General features: G+C 37.5%; 1 protein-coding gene across 1 annotated transcript; it reads right to left on the bottom strand.

The window, feature by feature from the left end:
• Positions 1 to 13,403: 13,403 nt before the first annotated feature.
• Positions 13,404 to 21,754, bottom strand: nrn1b (neuritin 1b). The gene is made up of 3 exons (XM_007236073.4): positions 21,516 to 21,754; positions 18,172 to 18,316; positions 13,404 to 17,577 (listed from the first exon to the last, which is right to left on the bottom strand). The coding sequence occupies exons 1-3, from the start codon at positions 21,568 to 21,570 to the stop codon at positions 17,346 to 17,348; spliced, it is 432 nt and encodes a 143-aa protein (XP_007236135.3). The 5' UTR covers positions 21,571 to 21,754; the 3' UTR covers positions 13,404 to 17,345.
• Positions 21,755 to 22,010: the final 256 nt, after the last annotated feature.

Raw genomic sequence — 22,010 nt, 5'->3', positions numbered from 1 at the left:
ATTCATGCAGCATAGATCTGAATTGAACTGCTGTGTTGCTTTGGATTAAAGCTGTAGGAAGTTCCAGGAAGTTGGAGATGGAAAGAAAGGGGATATTTTATGGAAAGTTTATGTAAAAAGACCACACATTATTTGAATTCTGATTTTAATGTACTCCACTGTGCTCATATAATCATGCCATTCAACATAACTCTGTTTTGTGTATTAGGATCTGTACATGAACATGAAAATGATTAAATACATTGTTAACCATTTTATTAGAATAGAAAGAATTGGTTCTGAACTGAATCATGGTGTTCCTTAACTAATTTATTTTAAAAACTATAAATGGATAAAAAATATATAAAATAAAATAAAATGTTCAATAAGATATCAGAGAATACATTAGGTAAACATTACATTGTCTCATGCTTTAAAAAGCGCCCTGCCCCGGGCTATTGAGCGCACCTGCATGTAAGCCGCACACATTAATTTTAAAAGTTTGTACATAAAGGCCGCACCTAACTATGAGTCAACCTTTTAATTAAAAAGACTTTGTACAAAAATAGCGTGTGACTAACATGAATTAGTAACAACTGATCGGCGTAAACAATATGATACAGTGTGGAAATGTGTTTATTGACTTAGTTCGAACTGTCGACTGTAAAAATGAGGAAAGAAAAATAATATAAAAATGTATATAATAAAATTTGCGACAGTTCTATAAATGATTCATATGAGACTTGCTACACATTTTTAATACCATATAAAATTCAATTAGCTGGTCTAAAATAATAATAATACTATGTTTTACAAGGGCAATTTATATTGTAATTTTGATCAATCTGATAATTTATTCCAATGTGTTAAATGTTTTTTAGATGTGACCAAATGTAATAGTACCATGTATAATAATAGTAATAGTAATATTATGATACTAGAAACTAAAAACAGTTTTCATAGAATTCATTTGTAAACCTAATATAAATTAATGAGAGAGTAAAAATGATGTTGTTAATTGAATGTTATTTCAAATCAGTTACAAAGAAAATATAAGCTCAACAGGTAATAAAAATACCGGCTGAGTACCGCGTCTCTCCCTAACCGAGGCGTCTTGCAGCTGGGGTGCCGAAGGCTAGGCTAATGTAACCCCATCGCAGCATAATCTGAACAGTGTATTATCTAACTGTAGCAAAAGAACATTAATAAGCATCAGGTTATAAATGTAATGAACTGATAATAATCCCAGCAGCTGTGTAACTGATCATGACCGGAAAATGCCCCTTTCTCTCCGAGCTTCTTAAACTGGCAGCCCAAGCCAACTTTTCCTATGTAATATTACAACTTTAATCTCGTAATATTACGATTTTATTATCGAAGTCAACTATTTTTATATTTAGAGTGAGCTGGTGGTCTCAGAATCACTTTCATCTCCAGGAAAATTCTCTTCCTCACACAGCAGTCCAGTCTTTCAAAACCTATAATGGGAAGTGGATTTTTTGACGCTGCTTCACACTGTCAGGATAATAGGGGACCCTTAGTCCTTAACAAACGAAACAAAATGAAGAGCAAAATCCATACACATGGATTACTAAACCATAGGTACAGATTTATAAACCGTACCCAGAGATTAATAAACCGTACATACAAATTTCCAAACCGTACCCACAAATTATTTCTAGACTTTATTATTACTAGAATTATTACTAGATTACTAGACCGTACGCACGGATTACTAGAGCGTACACACAGATTACAAAACTTTACGCACAGATTGCTAGAACATATGCACAGATTACTAAACCGTACGCACAGATTTATAAACCGTACAATCGGATTACTAGATCGTATGCACGGATTGCTAGAGCATACACTCTAAAAACAGAGGTATATGAGTACTTTTTTGTACTCAAAGGTACACTCTTTATAATTGTACCCTCAAAGGTACAATATTGGTCTTTACAGGGTCAGTTTTGTTCCCTCTGAAGTACAAAGTCATTCCTAACAGCAATAAGTACAGATTTGTACCATTTAACCAGCCAAAAGGTTCATTCCGTATTCTGTATCACTGTACTAATAAACAATATATATTTTAATTGCACATTTTTTATTTGAAAGCCAGACAATTTTGTATCATCAAGTTTTTGAGACATATTCAGAGGATGATGTTTATGATCTTTATAATCTTTACTGGCACAAAAAACATGGGTACAAAAAAGGACTTTAACTGAAAGGTATTTTTTTGTACCTCAATATAAGGTACAGCCCCAGCGACAAGCTTTGTACTCTTTTAAGTACAAATCTGTACTTATTTTTCTTAGTGTGTATGCAGAGCAACCTCAGTTTAGGAAACGGTGGCCAGTTGCCACTAGCTTCCACAGCATGTTTGCTTTACAGAACTATTAGACATAATGGACAGTTTATTGATATTTCTTAGAGAACAGGAGGTTGGACACCGTAGTCATGCCGCAGAAGTATAAATTGGGCTTTAACCGTGTTTTACACTAGCTGCGTACACAGTAGAGCTGAAGGAGCAGAGGCTCCTGCTTCTCGTGCAGAGACTGAATGGAACAGAAACTAGTTTCACAGCTAAATTAATATAATTAACCAGGTCTAATAATCCAATACACACAAGAAGCACAACTACTTATCTTTAAAACAGTGTAACAGTTAAGAAATATTTGGAGTGCTGTTAAAGTTGCAAATCTAACAATTATTAAATGATACCACTGAAGTCTTGAAAAATAAGACAATAGTTTGGAGTCCTATAAAACATACGTGTTAAATGAAAATGGAAACAATCCCATGAAAAATGTAAATGCAATCCACAAGACGCAATGCTTTTCCTCACTCACATTAACACAGTTAAACCTATTGTACAGGGACATAGTTTACTGTTCAGAAGCTCCATGCTGCCTTCTAGTGTCCAGTTTAACTTCCTACAATGTATTTCTGATTGTCTTGTTTCCATGCTCCTTCACACAATTAAAACGTTATTACACATTACATAAATATACCACTGACATAATTCTTCATTCTATATTAACCAAGAACATAATAAAAACCCTTCAAATAACTAGTTGTAGTATAACATGTTTTCTATTAAATTAGCATCTTTTGTGCCTTAATGCAAAGTGTTTTACATAGTGTTTTATATATATTGTCGTTATTATTGTCTTGTAATGTTGCCTTTCCTGAGTTGTTCACCAGCTCAGGAAACCTAAAACCTCTAACAAACTAAATCTACTTCTATCCTCATAACCTGCGTCCCCTTCTTTCTGCCTTTATTCCAAAATTTCCCCTTGGCCTTCGTTAGATTATATACTGTAAATAACGCCTTGAACTTCTATGTTCTCTATTGCTAAATGTACATCAATATTTGTAAGTTGCTTTGGATCAAAGCATCCGGTAGATGTAAATGTAGCGTAATTTAGATGCTGGTGCATAAACACTGTTAGCTGCATCTATAATCAGATGTTTGTCCACTTAGGTATTAAAGCACTGAAAATATGTTATTTAAGTAACATTCTGTCACAGGTGATACATATCAATTTTTTTCTATTTTTGTTTCTATGTTTTCCCATTTTCTCCCCAATTTACACGGCCAATTACCCAACCACCCATTAGGACTCCCCTTATCACTGGTGATGCCCCAACACACCAGGAGGGTGAAGAATAGCACATGCTTCTTCCGATACATGTGAAGTGAGCCACCGGCTCATTTTGAACTGCTGCTGATGCAGCATTGCCGAGTAACATCACAGCACACATACATCAGCTCAAAGATGCCTTGTGCTGAAGGACATCACCCTTTGGAGTGATGTGGGGAGAGAGCGCCATCTGCCCACCCAGCGAGAGCAAGGCCAATTGTGCTGTCTCTGGGCTCCAGTAGCCAACGGTAAGCTACATGAACAGGATTCAAGCCGGCGATCTCCTGATCATAGTGGCAGCACCTTTGCCTGCTGGACCACTTGGAGCCCATCTCAATTTATTTTATACATTTTGTCTTAATAATGTTGCACTCACTTTTGTATTATAAATATAAGTATTTTTATTTATGGATATATTTCTACTACTTGTTTAAATTCCCACAAATACAAAAACACACTGTAAAAGTTCTTTACTATTCCATTCTACTTTAAAAAGTAAAGCAGTAGCCTATTTGAGTTAAAGCTTTAGTTCCACCTTAAATGCTGCCTCTATGTTTTCACAATCAAACCAATATTTATATTTGACGTTTTTAGTTACACCTTGAAGAGTATAGCAGTTACATTTAAGGTGACACAAAGCTGTAATCTTGAGATTAAACAGCTATGTTGGCTTCTTATTAGTGTTTTCTCTCCCATACATTCAAGATATATTCTAGTGCTAGTTGATTTTGGTTTCCTACTGTTACGGTTATTACACCTCAATTCTACATCTGTGTGGTAAAATATGGCACTTTAAAGCCATAACTCTGTGAGGAGCAGTTTAGAAACAGTATATGAAAATAAAGATTACACTCCTCCTATATCATTTAAAAAAAGACAATCCTCATTTAGACACAAGCTTTACGTTGTAGCCTAGCTTAGTTACATCTGGACTTAAAATAGAAAGTAATTCTGAGTGAAACTGAATTTTCATTAGCTGTGCAAACTGGGCAATGTAGAGGCATAGCATTTTGTAATAAAATATTAGTATTCAGATAATGGTATGAAATTTTGTGTACAGTTAAAAATATTGTTACATTAAAAAATGTTGACATACAGTACAAGTCAAAAGTTTGGATATTTTTTATTTATTTATTTATATAATTTGTATTTTTCATTGTACAGTAACATTAAAGACATGAAACAATTAAGGTACACATTATGGAATATTGTAGTTGTCCTCCACAATTCCTTGACCTAAACCTGATCAACTAAGAGCTGGAAGTTCACAGCGTTAAGAAAAAGCAGCAGCTATTGTTCAGCACCTTCAGGAACTCATTCAAGACACAGAGAAAACTATTCCAGGTGACTCTCCCTCATAAAGACACTGAGATTAAAATACCAAGAGTGTGCAGATCTGTCCTCAAAGCTAAATGTGGTACTTAGAAGAATCTAAAGTATAAAACATATTCTGGTTTGTTTAACACATTTCCACATGGATGGCTCTAATGTCTTCAATACTACATTTACAATGTAAAAAATCCTAAAGGGCCCCAAGGAAGTGCGGACCAGCTCATAACCTCATAATTCATTTTTACCCAGCTTTTGTCAGGTGGATATTCTGGAAACTGGAAATCTAGTGAAGAAACTAGATTTAAACGCCTGCAGAATATTTAGTAACTGTCAGAAAACTGTGTGAATCTCTGCTGAGAACTGCAATGAGCTGAATGTTCACCAGGAGGCAGTGCAGAACAGATGTTTTTTTTGTTGTTGTTGTGGAAAGCACTTGGTGATGGTGATTATCCCTTCTGTTTGTATTGTGCTTGACTTGTGAAATTCATATTAGAGTGTATGGGTGTCTTTAGAGAGACACACAAAAAATAAAAAAGGAACAGGACTGGAAGACGAAGTAAAAGGCGAAGAGTGTTTTTATCCCTTAGTCGACCCAGCAGTCCAGTAAAGGCTTTCATCATAGTCAGATAGCTGCAGTGTGTGTGTGGTGTGCCATAGGGGAGAACAGGGCATCCCAGGGGGACAGCTAATGTCCCACTGCAGCATATGGGACCTACCTTAATTACAGCCCTCACACTCGGGAACAAAGAAAGGTTGAAAAGACATCTCTGCAGCTGTCTATCTCCACTAATAAAAATAATAAGTTTATTAAAATCATTTATTGAAACCACAATTTACACAACAAACCTTTTTCTGAGTGCGGACCACGCCTGAGAGAAGTAGAGGAAAGAAAGAAACAGGGGAGGGAACTCGAAGAATTTGGGCTGGAATTCCATACTGCTTGGCTGAAGGAGCGTGCAGTTGTATTCCTCACTTTTTGGGACGTGGTAGGACGTGGAGTAGACGTTAGGACGTGGAGTAGAAGAAGGTGGTTGTTGGGGAGGAGGTGGGTTGCAAACTTTCGTCACAAAAGGTAGGTAGTTAGAGCTGGTATTTATAGGGCAGTTGATTGATAAGGGGTGGAGTTAAAGCGTGGAGTTTGGGCGTGGTCCTTCTCCCAAACTTTTGTTATTACATAACATAATTTTTGGGAGAAATTAGACCTTTTCTTCACTATTGTTCGTTACTTTATGTATAAAATTCCTTCATGAATCAAGAAATACACTATCTGGCCAAAGTCTTCTCCAGCACATACCAAAGATTCTCATTTAGGCTGAGATTTGGCAAATCAAGCTCCCTAAATCCTGCACTCTTTTACAATCTGATGCCCAATGAATTCTGGAATTGTCATCTTGGAATATTCCCCTTGTCATCAGGAAATAAAAATCCATTGATGGTCTTTTCAGGTTCATTTCAAGTATTCAAGTATAGTTAGGTAGTCCGTTGAGCCCATTCTTCGGGCACATAACATTGCTAAACCTAGACCTGACCAACTGCAGCAACCCCAGATCATAGGCACTAGGCATGATGGTGCATCACTTTAGCTGCCTCTCTTCTTGGACTCATCAGACCACATGATATATTCTTCCATCCCTCCAGAGTGCAATCTTTATACTTCCTGCAGAGTACCCTCACTGATAAGTGGTTTCTTTTTTTTTTTTTCTAATTTTTCTCCCCAATTTTGCATGGCCAATTACCCAAACCACTCATTAGGACTCATGCTTCCTCCAATACATGTGAAGTCAGCCACCGCTACGTTTCGAGCTGGTGCTGATGCAGCATTGCCGAGTAGCCAGCGTGCTTGGAGAAAAGCGCAGTGACTTGGTTCTGATACATCAGCTCACAGATGCCCTGTGCTGTGGACATCACTCTTTAGTGATGTGGGGAGAGAGCGCCATCTACCCACCCGGAGGGGGCAGGGCCAGTTGTGCTTAAATGAATCATTAATTATTAAATGACATGGTAAAATAGAATTACAGTACAGCTGTAGAGGATCGTTCCCTCAGATAGGTCAGGAGTGTGTATTATTCATTCCCTGTTCAGCTGCTCACAACTCCAGGGATTCTCACAGTGACCACCGCGGCCCCCTGCTTCCCCCACTGCAGCTCCTGCATTATTCACCGGCAGAGAGAGATACGGCTCAGACAGCAGCTGAACAGATGTGTCTGTGCTCTTCATTATAAAAGCCCGTTTCCACCAAATTAAAGCTTAAGTTTCATAATAATTCAAATTACCTTTAAACATTAAGCTACAATGATAGTCATTGAGTCATTACCTCATAAAAGTATCTTATTTTTAAATACTTAAGCCATATGTATCAAATTATGAGGATTTACATAAGATATACAGTGTATGAGTATTAGAGACACTTTTTCATACTATAAATAAAATTAAGTGGAGTATGTATTATTTTGTTTCGAAACTGAAATCAGAAGCATTTTTGAGTGGAAAAGGGACAAAATATTGTGTTTAATGGTACCAGTGTGCTGGAACGACCATCCCTGCTAAGCCAAATATATTCATTCAAAAAACTGGGGTGTCAAGGCGCTTTTCTTCTGTCGTGAATTCTTCTGGCCATGTCACACGTCTTTACATACTTACGTCACACGTACAGCCTGTAAAAGTGCATCTGGCTCAGTTTTACTGAACGCGAGTGGCTAGTGGAGCAATGGAGACTTCAGAAGGGGAAACTCAGACCTCAGTAGCTCATTAATTTACACTGACAAAACCATTGGCGTAGGAACCGCGGGGGATGGGTGGGACATGTCCCACCCAATATTAGAAACAGGTGGATTTGTCCCCCCCCAAAAATTATATCGTTTCGCTCAGATCAGCTGTACTATTAATGAGGAGACAGACCGGACCAATCACGGAGCCGGTTCAGGTATTAAGTCCCGCCTCTCAGCACAAACAGCCAATCAGCTTGCTGGTTTTGTGGCTCGCGGTGTGCTAGTGGGGGAAGCCCCGCCCCCTCGCTGTGAGATTTTGCAGCGGGATCGGGCTGCAGCAGCTTCAGCTGATTAAGATCTGGATATACGGAGATTTTTCTAAAAGAAAGGTAACGATAGGCTAACCACATAAACTGTGATGATGTTTCTGATAGCTGGTTAAAAATACACGTCTCTGAATCAGCACACAGTTTAAACCCACTGTGATTAATAAACTGCAGCTGTGTTAGTGTGTAAGCTTATCTTTGGAATTAGCTAGATTGGGAGTCAGGGTTAAAGGAAAAAAATAAAATATATATGTAATGTTTCCCTGTACCTGATCAGCTAATCACTTTAATTTTCAAACTGTTTATTCATTTAGGATTACAGGACTGTGAGCTATAATGAACGAAAATTGATTAGTTATCTAGAAGCTGGATGTAGATGATCGCCAGAATTTCGTACAGTACTTTAAGTTGGTAGTTTAAAGCAGTTTCTTAACCCTGATCACTGCCCCAAAATTGTGTTTTCCACCTGATCCAGCTGATCAGCTAATAAACAGTCATTTACTGAGTTTACTGAGTTTAATCATGTATATCCAGCAGTGTATTAGACACATCATACCACCACTTACTTTATTAAATGTCTTTAAAGCAGAGAAAGCTCTAGAATATGTAGAACAGTGTTAATATTCAGTAGAATATGTAAGAACAGGGTTCACAGTAAGGCCACATGTCCTGACGTTTATAATTAAAATCTTTATGAAACGTAAAGTTACATTCTTTTACATAAAAGGACACCAATCTTTAGAAGAGCTCTTCATAGAAAAATAAAAGCGTAGGATTTTTTTTTAAAGAGTGGAGAAAATGTAAATATACAACAGAATTGACATGCCAATACATGATTATAATAATAATAATAATAATAATAATAATAACCAAATCTGTTATATTATTTTAAATATTAGGTGATAACTGATTATTTTTGTGAGATGTATATGTATATTCATATTTTTTTCTTACAACAGTAAATGTAATGTGAAGTAACATGTTTAGGTTGTAAAATCACCTTGTTAACTAATAAAAAACAAAATACAGAAAAAAAAATATTATTTGTGATTAAAAGTAATTTCCACAAATGTTGTTCTAAGAAACTATAGGGTGGGCTTGGGTTCATATTGGCAAATGTGTCCCCCCCAATATCAAACCTGCTCCTACGCCCTTGGACAAAACTGACAACCGCATATAATAAGTCTCTTACAAGACAATTTCCTCAGCAGTTTCTGACTGTGCACGCTCTCACTCTCTCTGACTGAACATAACCTGGAATCAGATTCATCCTCTTTGAAATGAAACCCCATCACACCCGCCCAGTTTAAAATGATTTTATTCCGCATGCTCAGTGCAATTACCCATTCTCACCAGAGAGGGCCCTAAATCCTCCAAATTTAAAAACTTTCACATCATGATTAAAGCAGCAGTCCCTAAAATTGTGTTTTTTTAAATTGAAAGCAGTAGTAGCAGTAGAGCAGTAGAGTTGGAAGAGGACAAAATATTATAATTACATCAGTGTTCTGGCATGACATCCATACTATGTCCAATATATATTTATTCTAAAAACTAAATGGCCTTATAGGTTTGTTGGATGTTAATTGCTCTCTCTAAATTTTACAAGTATTTCATAACTGGACAAAAAGCTGCATTTAAAGTACTTTTCTTCAGGTTTCCTGTAATAACACTTAAATAACACTAAATCCCCAAATCCCTCACATTATTTAATAATTGGCCTATTTTATTTCTAGTTTAAATAATTTAAATCTTTTTTATATTATAATAATAGTTTTTTTTACCCATATCTACTTAATTCAATGGCAGTGAAAAGCTACCAGCTGTGTTAAATTACTGTAATGACACTCGGCTGTATAAAATAAACCACTAAACAGGTTTACCAATTATAATTAGTTTTAGCTTTATGCTAAAAAGCATAGGTTATTTGTCACAAGTTGCAAGTCTGGATTGAGTTGCAAGTTAGTTAAGGTATGTGTATTTTCAAATTGAGTCAAAAGTCAGTTAAGAAAAAGTCAGGTCACAAATTAGTTAAAGACGAGTCTGAACTGTGTCACAAGTTGTGTCTCAGGTATGGTAACATCCAGGTTGTGTCACAAGTCAGTTAAGGGTAAGTTTAAATTGAGTCATGAGCCAGTTTTAGGAGGAAAATTACCTTCTTGGTCACACTGTGAAGGTGTCTTCGCGCTGGTAGTTTACAGGAACAGTAATGTTATTTTATTTAGTATTCTGCTTTTTATTGATATACAAGTTGGGTTTGGGCACTGCTGTTCGTTTTTGTGTGTGTAACAAGCGAGGGTGTAGATGCGCTGAGGCCTGCTTTGCCAAAATAGGAATGAACATATGACTGTTGACTGTTGTCAGGGTTTAAATCAGTCAGAAATTTACCTGAACACACCTCATTTTGAGACAACCATGCCATACATTCCCAAGCACCTTTTCTATTTAAACGATTCAGGTGCAAGGCAGAAAAATAAACTGTTGGCAGGATGTAAGATAGTGTTTAGCATCATGACACACTTAGTGCAGGGTGTAAGGTTTGTAAGGGCAACATTAACTAGGAAACATTATATTTGTGGGTGGAACGATGGCTGTAACAACCCAAAAGAGTTATTTATATTTTTTTATATGCCATTGCAATTATGCTGCAGGTGGCACTAAAAGTATATGATGGTCAATTTTCTGTGTTGCATAAAATATTAATGGTATTATTATCAGGCGTATTATTAGAAGCATGTGTAATTTCCACTATAGGACATATTCCATAATCTTTTCAAAATAGTTCTATATAGTTTTTGCTCTTTAACTAAAAACATACATGCCTCTGAAAGGTATAAAGCAATTAATTATTTTAGAACAACTCGAATTGCATCCGTCTAACGGATGAATGCTGGAATCACAGATCAGACAGGTCAAGGCTCTACATATGTTCTACAAAGCAGAAGCAGCATAATGGAAATATCTGCTCTTTTATTCTGCAAAGCCCTCATACTGGTCCACAACCCTTAAAATTCAACAGCGCCATTTCCAAGTTCAGCGGTGTCTCTGTTCTGTGTCTCTGCTTCTGCTTGAGCGCTCATTGTGCGGCGTCCTTGCTCTCAATGACAGAAGCTTTGAGGAAACACCTCCGCATTCATTCCTTCAGCATTCAGGGCTTCAAAAACTTCCTCTGCTTTCACCAAATGTCTTTAAAAATGATCCAACTCATGATGTAAACTCAGTTGTGTGGTATTTGCAAATTAGAGCTTGCTAAAGCAATATTATGTAACACTTTTAGCTTCAAATATTAGTTTCAGAATTAAGATACAACTTGCTAGACGTTATATAACCAAATGTTAAGGTTTGCAGGATGTGTATTTTTGACTCTCTGAGCACACTGATATGCCAAAAGTCATGAGACAGGAGCTAACATTGTCTGGGACCCCCTCTTGTCTGGTAAAGTGCAGTAAATGAATGTAAGATCAATTGACACAAGTGGACAAAAAATAATGGAGAGATATGGACCATACCATCTGGATACCCACTTACAGTCCCATGTTTTTGTAGGTGCAGGATCTTGGGTGGATTCCTTGGGCTCAATTTGTCGGGTGAACGAGCAGGCTATACCATTCGTCAAAACTCTCCAGTATACTTCTTAAACCACTTTTGGACAACTTGGACCCAATGGCATTGGAATTTTCCATCTTTGGTGAGGTACATGAAGTCCTTAAGTCTTTTAGTAGCTGCAAATGGTCATCAAGCAGTAAAATGTAGAGCACTCGTCAATGATAACTAATGTTTAGGTGGACCTGCAGGCCCAACCCATGCCATGAGAATATACCCCGCACCAGTATATACAGTACCAACCACCTCCAGGACTCCTGCACTACCCACGAACCCTACCCTCAGTCCGAAACTATGGGCACCATGACTCCACATGTTGCCATGCTTCTTGGATCCAGTTGAGGTGCTGTGTCTTGTGTTGTGGAGGCACACTGGTGGATCTTCTGCTCCCACATCCCACTAAAACTAAAGAAACCTGCACTAACCTCCGGGAATGTGGAGGTGATTTCTGCCAGAGTCGCTTATCTGTTCACATGGAGAGTTCCAGCCAGATACCACTGGTCATGATCATTATGGCCCACTGACTGCACTGTCCAATGTGTGTAGTAATGCCTATTGTGACATATTTCCAGTACACACATGACAATGTTGATCGATGAAGGATAAATACCGGCACAACTTCAAAAATGGAATGTCTCCAGGCATCTCTTAAACCTTTAATCTGTTCAGTCTTACTCATAAGATAACACCTCAGAACATATACAGGCGTGGGTCATCCCAAAGCCATTTTATTATCAATTTGCATAGTGCAGTCCCATGACTTTTGGCTCATCAGTGTATCATTTTGATCCCTGTAGTGATTTCAGAACACACCCAAAAACTTAAAACATCAAATGCTTGTTTTGTTTAAAAAAATATGTATGTTGTCACTTATTCAGGTAAAGACAATCAATTATTATTCATTACATATTGCACAATATTGACGACATGACGTTCATGTGTATAGAAAGTTCTGAACACAACTGTAAACTTTTATATTTAAAAGCTGAGAGGGCACAAACTATTTGAATTGATGCCATCAGTGTCCTGACATCATCTCTGCAACATCTAATATACTAAGTCTAAAAACAAAACAAATGTACAAAAAAATAAACTCAATAACAGAATTTTACACAAGCAATTTATTTACATTAACCGCCATTAAAATTACTCTTCTACATTGTTCTCTGTAATTACACTTTCTCATCAGAGAGATCCTGCAAACTTATAGGCTGTTGTGTACCCTGTACCATCTGTTAAGCATGGTGGTGGGAGCATCAACTTAACTGGCTCTGGGGCTTTTTTTGCTTCCAGTGGAACTGGTAAATTTGCTTATGTAACACATTTCGTAACAAGGGGTTTTCTTGTAGGTTCATGAAGGAGACGGATGATTGTCAGATGGTTGTGGTAAGATGTACTGGAGGAGAGAAAAGACCTAGAGTTTGTGCTCCTCCACAGATGCCCTCTCTGTTTATATCTGGTTTGCTACATGGCAGAAATGACAACAGACATGGAAAACTTAAACTCCTCATCTGGGTTCTGTAACAGCCTGCAGGAAAGATGTCAGAGTGAACCCCTTTCAGCTGTGCAGCACTTCGCCAGAGCCCATGTCAGAGTGAGTGGATTATTGTGTTGGGGATGCTGTTTGCAGTCAGCCCTCGCTGAATTATTGAAGACGTGTGTCTTTCTGGAGGCGCGCTGTCTCCACCGTGATGCACCGCCACTTCTACCCAGACAGCACTGCGGGCACTGAGATGTCCTCTGCCCATGCTGTATTATTACATTAATTGCATTTGAAAAGTTGATAAAGATGGGAGGTGCAACACAGCTTTATTGTATTAGTCACACTGGTCACTTTTTATTTCATTCCAAGCTCAAAGCAATAACAAAATATCCTATAAAGTGTGGTCAGCTGTCTGTTAGACAGAAACAGTGTTCGATTTTGGTGAAGTATGGTGGTGGCAGTGATAGGAGTCAGTATGCAGTACATGCACTTAATTTCTTGTAATGTAATCAATAATGTATTTCAGTCAAATCAAATAAAATTGTCAACAGTAAGTTACAACAAAAGTACTTTATCTGTATAAGTAAGTAAATCCCCATTAAATCTTCAATCTGTCATCAAAATTTTATGGAATATGTCACTTATGAATTTCTACTTTAAATTCATTACACACAACTGTAAAAATGTTTTCGTTAAAATAAATTACATGCATACACTCACCGTCAAAGAAACAGTTTTTTTACCGAAGGTAAGTTTCATATTGCAATGCTATTCAAAAGGAAGATAAAGATTATCAGGAACAACAAATTATTAAGAATTATTGGTCATGTTTATTAAGTTATAGATACAAAAGTAGTGTTTAATGTTTTTATACGCAAGCCACTTCACTGATCGGCCATCTTGCCACTGTGCCAGAGCAGTTATAGCCCCTTATGATATAAGACCACCTCCTACCTGTTTGAATGTAGAGAGACCAAAAGACTCAAAAACAAAAGTCTAACTGCCATTTAAAAAATGCAAACAAGCACAAAAACATTTTTATCGTGATTTTTTTTTGGCACAATATGAATACTGCGCCTGCGCACATCTCCACAGCAAGGAGGGTGGTTGCACAAACAAGTGGCTCTTTTTGTTGAAGGATGGGACTTTATCCTTGAACAGACACTTTGCTTAGCATTACGAACAAATCCTGTGGACTTCAGTTCAGTTCAATTTATAATAGTGTTCTCTGATAATCCATCTCATGCAGCTTGAATGTTCACACAGTTCCTGCAGATTGTGTGGTAGGGTGGAGAGTTAATAGTAAATCCAATAGCATCCCACACATTTTGAGGAAAAGGTCTGGCAATGCAGCTGGCCATGGCAGAGTAGCTGTGGCTTTAAGAAAAGCTCTTGCGATGGCAGCAGCATGGGGTGCAAGCATTTTCCTGTTGGAATAGTGAACCAAAGTGTATGCTGACCATGGTGGCTCCTCATGCCAAGATAAAAGCATGACTCGTCACTGAAGAAGATCCACTTCCATTCACTCCATAACAGTCTGACTTATTATCTACCAAGTTTCATCCTTGTTGACTGATTCCTTCTGGGTGCAATTATGTTTTTAGCAATGAGTGTATTGATGTAAAAAGCATAGCATGTTCATACATCACTATTATCTATGCTCTACATCTAGATTAGATTTAGTACATCCCAGGAATTTAGTGATCCACATTTAATTCTGATTCATAATTAATTAGACCAAAGCTGTGCAGTAAATATATACAGTATGTTGCGATTAGATTCGACCCATTCTTTGGTAGAACACGTTACCCCAGAGCGCTCCCTTAAGTCACTTCTCCTTAATTAGCCTACAATGTACGTACAAGCTGACCTATGTGAAGACAACATGAGCATCTTTTTAAACAAACAGATATCTCGCTGTTAATTCCCCATCTATATCATCGCCATAATGAGGCACAAGAGGAAGACAGATGTGTTCCCTCCGCTCGGAGCAGCTCGTTCAGGGACCACTTTGGACCCTCAGCACAGCACGTGTTACGAACCCAGCCAGGAGCCCAGTCTACAGGATACAAGACATCTGTGTTGCCTCCACAGCGATGCTTCTGCTGCTAAAGCTTTGCTCCTGCCTCTTCCCCCTAATTAAGCGAGCGCTCGTGCTATTTGTTAACAATGCGTAATGTGATTTGGACAGATGCACGAGTGGTTGGCACTCTGCGGCAGTTGAAGAGGCTGCAGGCTTTGCTGCTGCGTGCGCATTTACTCCACCTTAAAAATAATCTCAGACACGTGGAGTACCATTTTCCATTTGTGAAAGAAATATATCATCACTGTTCCACCCAAAAATCTTATATTGAGCATAATCATTAAAACCACTGAGAGATTCTTCTCGACATGCGACGCCTGCCAACAAACCATTGACCTTGCCTCCATTCTCTGGTTGTGCTGCCACCACAACACATCACCTTTAGCCTTCATTACAGGCTGTAATACTGTAATACCTTTTCTGCTATTCCAACAGGACAAGGCTCATTCACATACTGCTAACATCTCAAAAGCTTACTTTGAAGACAAAGATGCTATGCCATGGCTAGCTGCATCATGTGAAATTCTATTTGATCCGCTATCAACACTCTAACCCCCCTGCAAAATCAGCAGGAACAGTGTGAATATTTAAGCTGCAAGGAATGGCTTATTGCAGGACACTATTAGGAACCTCTACAACTCTGCTCCAAGATGTCTGGCCTTGTTGCGTTACACACGCATTACACATGTTTTACAAACAATTTCTGACTCTGTAAAAATCACCTTTATTTATATGTATATGACAAAAGCACAGACAAAACTGCTGCTATTGTACCCTTGTATATATTGGCATTTGTGGCTACAAATGCTAACAAGTAATGGAAGCCTTAGAAGCCTTAGGTTAAAACAATACATAATACAAACTGCATTTCACTTATTGGATATTAAGCTAAATATTATATTATTTTTGGGCCTTAGATTCATTTATCTTGTTGTGTTTTCATGTTGTGGATGTTACAAACCCTGAAATCATTCCACTACATCCCTATGTATTCCATTACATTACCTGTTAGCATTGTTAGCCTTGTAGCTCCAGCGCAGAACTAAAGACACCAAAACTTGATTAATCAATTTGGGGTAAGGGGTAGGAACAACTGTATTTTTACTTCAAATTGTTCTATTAAAGCTTACATCTATAAAAAATGATCTCCGAGCTTTGTTTTTAAAACTTTTTATGGTATGTTGCTAAATAGCTCAACACACAATTCTATACTAGTTTAGATTACTAAGCTAATGGGCATAAAATACTGTGCCAGTATGTAATATAAGTGTATTTACACAAGTACAACAATTGGGATGAGGTAAGACGTTTGAAAATTTTGGCAATCAGTACTAAATTAGACAACCCTGAAGTCTTTTACAGTAAAGGTTATTCAAAAAGTGAGTTAAAACTCTTAAAACAAATCTTCCTGAGATTAATTTGAAGGGGGTTACCTTAAAAGGTTTTGTTAATTTCTCATAATTAGGGATGCACTAAAATAAATTTTCAAACACAATACCAAACATTACAAACATGCAAATTTATCTCAATTTACCCTATTCCAGTCATATGTGAGTGAAATTATTCAAAAGACAGTCAGGTAATCAAACAGCTAGCTAACATCACTATCCTAGTCCTGCACATCTTGTATCTGTACTGCTGGACAAGACCCAGTTTGTGAAGACATAATAAACTAATAAACTTAAATCCAATTTTATTTAATTAAGTTTTTTTAATGTATGTGAGTAGATCGTAAAAATGAACTTAAACCATCCATTTTATGACTCTCCCTTCAGGCTCTGTCTCACAATTCAGTGCATCCCTACTACTGATAATACTAATAACAGCATTCTTACTAGAATCAGTAGATACCAACCCTACTGAAAAGACAGATACAACAAAATATTACCAGTCCCAAACATCCAAATACTAACTATAATTCCAAATGAAGTTATAAGACCTTCATATGATCCAATACTATGAATGCTTAATTCCAGATCAAATGCCTTACAAGGTATCCACTATCCAATGCCTTTGGATTTTCTTCAAAGGGTTCATCATCTGTTCCAGAATCTCCATCTGTGCACCAAGAGCGAGTGATGTGAAGTCATTTCCATTGTTGATGAAGAAATACATTAAAGGTCCACTGAAGGTTGATCCATTTGGTCATTTGCTTGGGGTCAATTATGAACATGGCGGTATCATTCAAAAAGTGAGCCAAGTCACCACTTGACCAGCTGTCAACAAAATCGTCACTTCCAGGTTCCAAGTTAAACCAAGTCTGGGTGCTCCGTTATCTCTTGAGCACAGTTCAAATAGACTCCCTTTGTAGTTTAGACTCCTGGATTGCACTTTGAGCTTTTCCCAGAGGTCTACTGCTCCGTCCTGGCAGTCAGCAATTGCTGTGGAGGCGCATGAATGGAAGTCATCCCAGTACCTGTTAAAACAATCGTCAAAAGACATGGCCTGTTACAATCTGTTTGGAAATGTGAATGCATTAGTTCCAGTGTAAGATTGGTGACCAGCCACACACACAACATCAATAAACCCCCCTGGGATACAGTTGACACTGTGCACAACTCATAGTTAAGCTTGACAGGAACAGCAGTAATGTCAGTTCTTTCACTGTGCCTGGCACCATCTGAAAAAAAACTGCATGTCAAGCTTATTTAAGAGTTTGGTCATTCTTCTCAACCAGCTTGGTAATTTTTGGTCAGGCTGGTCAACAAGTTTGGTAATCTTTGGTCATGCTGATAAACCAGCTTGGTCATGCTGGTCAATCAGCTTGGTAATTTTTGGTCATGCCAGTTATGGTGGTCAACCAGCTTAATTGTACCAGTCCAGCTTGGTCATAGTGGTAGTCTAGCTTGGTCAGGATGATCATACTAATATACCAGCTTAACTAACTGCATCACTTCTAATAAATCAACTCAAACTGCTTTATTAAAAGTGATACAAATGTCTTACAGTAATAGTATCAACATTTAAACACACTTTAATACATAAACCTATACTGCAGCCTTGTACTCACGAGCAGATGGTCTGCAGGTTCTCTCTGTCATCTAGCTCCTGGGGAAAGTTGACCATATTTTCACCGAGGCTGAGCAAACAGTCCGAAAATCCCTTAAACACTGCTTCACATGTCCCTGTGGAGCTCGTCCGTTGGAGTAAAGACACTACAATAAAAAGCATCAGTTTTAGACATTAGGAAATAGATTGGGTAAAATGTGAATCCAATATGGGTTTTACAGACTGTTATATAAACTCAGCATTAGTTTTACTCAAGACTGTGACACATCCTTTTATATTCTCTGCTGGTTTTCAAGGTCATTCGTCATTTGATAGTTCACTGTGCGGAGGAGTTTTCATTGGTGAAGGACCCTGGGCTTCTTGTTAAATGAAGTATTCGTGATCCCAGATTTCAGTTTACTAACACAGTCGCTCTGCAGTATTTCACACAATATTCGTTTTGGTACAATACGAGTGCAATACATGTAATATACAGCACTGTATTCAATCATTGTAGTACTCACAATTATACACATTTAAACATACCGACTATGTTTGTATAAGCATCTAGTATAGTATATATTTAATTTTGATTTGGAGGATTTATATATTGCTTAAATTAATAAGTGCATGGTAGTCCCAGATATTCTGGTACACTTTGTCCGCATACATTATGAATTCCACAAGGCTCTATATTAGGACCGTTATTATTTACATTATATATGCTCCCACTGGGCAAAGTTATTAGAAAACATGATGTGAATTTTCATTGTTATGCGGATGACACGCAGCTCTTCATATCAGCCAAACCTGATGACAGAGTGAGATTAAAGAAAATCGAGGATTGTGTAGAAGATGTAAAATCATGGATGTCGCACAACTTCCTCCTATTAAATAGTGATAAAACAGAAGTTCTCCTATTAGGCCCCAAAGCTGCTAGAAATAAATTATCAGACTTAATGCTAAATCTGGCTGACTTCTCAGCCACCCCTGGTTCAGCAGCTAAAAACCTTGGAGTTATCATAGATTCAGATCTAGCATTCGTTAAACACATATCTAATGTTACTAGAACAGCTTTTCTACACCTCCGTAATATTGCCAAGCTAAGAAATGCCCTATCACTGCATGACGCAGAAAAATTAGTACATGCCTTTATTACCTCAAGGCTAGATTATTGTAATGCGCTACTGTCTGGATGTTCCGGCAGTAACTTAAATAAACTTCAGCTAGTTCAAAATGCTGCAGCCAGGGTCCTTACTAAAACGAGAAAATTTGACCATATTAGTCCAGTACTATCAGCACTGCACTGGCTTCCAGTCAAATTCCGCATAGACTATAAAATTCTCCTGTTAACGTATAAAGCCCTACACGGGCTCGCTCCTGAGTATTTACAAGACCTCATCTCCTGTTATGAACCACCGCGATTACTTAGATCTCAGGGTGCTGGTTTATTAGTAGTTCCTAAAATTCAGAGGAGCTCTGCAGGAGGAAGAGCTTTCTCTTATAAAGCGCCTCAACTCTGGAATAATCTCCCCGAATATGTTCGGGACTCAGACACAGTCTCAATCTTTAAGTCTAGACTGAAAACTTACTTGTTTAGTTTAGCTTTTGGTAATTAATGTTTTTCCCTTTAGATAAGGCTGCAGATTCAGGGGTTCATGGACAGAGGAAATTGTGGTAAACTGAGATGCTGGTGCTGTTGTTCTCCCACTGCACACGGTCACTCAGGTTTGTGGACGGTGGAGTGGGTGGATGCCAGTGTTTCAGGGAGCCTCCATGTCTATGTTACCTTCTGGCTCTCTGTCTTTAGTTAGGCTGTTTTATTTAGATCTGCCGGAGTCATTTGCCACACTCTGATAATGTTTTATATTCTCTGTTTTACATAAATCCAGTCAAAACTAATTCCATCTCTCTGCCTTCCTCCGAGTTACTGACTGCCCACCTGTCTGACCCGATACCGAGGGATGTTGGACCCTCAGGCTCTCATGTCCTCTGTCTGGCCAGACTGGAAGTTACTGAAGTCAGCTCTTCTCCATCCACCACCACAGATCAGCTGCTCATCATCCATCTTACTCTATAAGCCATTAGTGGAGCTGCTATACACCTGAATATATAAAACCTATGTGGATGTATGAAAGACTTTTTAAAATTAATTTAAAAGCCATTTGACCAGTGGTCCCCCCTTTAATGTGAGTCTTGGTCCTCCCAAGGTTTCTTCCTCCTCCTGCAGCTCTGAGGGAGTTTTCCTTGCCTCCGCGCTCACTGGGGGTTCTGTATTATGTATATTCTATGTTTAATGTTTTGCCTGATTCTTTGTCCTGTAATCATGTTTCTGTAAAGCTGCTTTGTGCCAACACCAGTTGTAAAAAGCGCTATACAAATAAATTTGATTTGATTTGATTTACAGTCTTGGTATGTTACAACAATGATACAACAATGTTCATTATACTGTAATTACATGGAAAACAACACAAACTGGTAGGTTTAGGATCCTTTACAGATAGCCCATGTTTCAGATCTTACATAACACATTTTATATAAACAATTATTAAACACACTTCCATTATTTTTATGAGTAATATATTTAGTATTTTAATTATATATAGTCTGACTGTGTATATTAATGAATTGGTGTATGCTAGTTATATACTTTGTATCTATCTACAGCACCGTGTTTTGAGCCTGTAGCTATATCTCATATAGCTACTGTATCTACAGGGTTCAGGGTTTGCTGTAATATAAAAAGAATACTAATAAATATGTAATGAGCGAGCTGTTTCATAACTCAGCATGCTAGCAAATCACAGAATATCCATTATTTATCTTATATTGTGGTTAACTATGGTTTTATCATTTCTGTGCCAAGAGAACAGCCTCTTTATGAACTGAGCTGAATTACCTCAGCAGTAGTTTTAGCAACTGGCTAGTAATTTAACTATTTTAACATTTAAAATGTAAACATATTAATTATTAAGTTTAAGCCTGGATATGTTTTGTATATTTATTATTTGAGCATCTAGCTAAATCCATTAAAATGCCTTAATTGTGTGTAAATTTCATTACTTTTAATGTATATCTATTTTCTACTGTTTTCCTAAACCTCAGAGACCCCACGTGACATAAAGAAGGCGGGAATTGTTTAACACCAATAAATAAAGCTAAAAATAAAATAAAGTAAAAAAATAATAATTATTTTTTTATACACACGAGTCGAACAATTTGTGCTTCAAAAAAAAATCTAGCATATTTTTCTCACAGCTCATTAAGCTCAATAATTTATTTTTTTTAATGTGGGTATTATTATATATATATTATTATATATATATATAAAAATGCGAAAAGTCTGGAATAAAAGTCCGTGCTTACCTAATTCCAGCACTAAGAGAAGTGAGCTGTATCTGTCGATTAAAGTAAATCCCATCCTACGGTTTGTGAAACCATCAGAATAAACAGATTTACTGCAGCCTGTCTGAAGCCACCAGTGTTGCAGATCCTGCTCTGCCCTGAGCCTCGCTCACTCTCACAGATGCTGATGGAGAGAGGCGGAGGGGCGGGGCGACTTCCTGGCCACGCCCACAGCAAGAACCTACACATAAGGAGAAGTTATAATAAAATAACACAGGGTTATTGTTCAGTATTTAACCCTTTTAGACGCTGTGTCCATTACAGTGGACATCATATATTTTCTTATATAACATAACACTAATCGAGAGCTGTTTTTTATTTAGAATAGACGATAAACGAGCCAAAAAAAGTTTAGAAGCAAATTAAACAATAGCTTAGCCCCGCCCACTGCAGTGGAAAAAAACTGAACTAAAGCCAAAGAGGCAAATTAAAAGAGCAAATTTTTTACTAATTGTA

Source organism: Astyanax mexicanus, chromosome 4 (assembly GCF_023375975.1).
Source record: "Astyanax mexicanus isolate ESR-SI-001 chromosome 4, AstMex3_surface, whole genome shotgun sequence".
Taxonomy (NCBI): domain Eukaryota; kingdom Metazoa; phylum Chordata; class Actinopteri; order Characiformes; family Acestrorhamphidae; genus Astyanax; species Astyanax mexicanus.
This window is presented reverse-complemented; position numbering and strand designations above follow the sequence as displayed.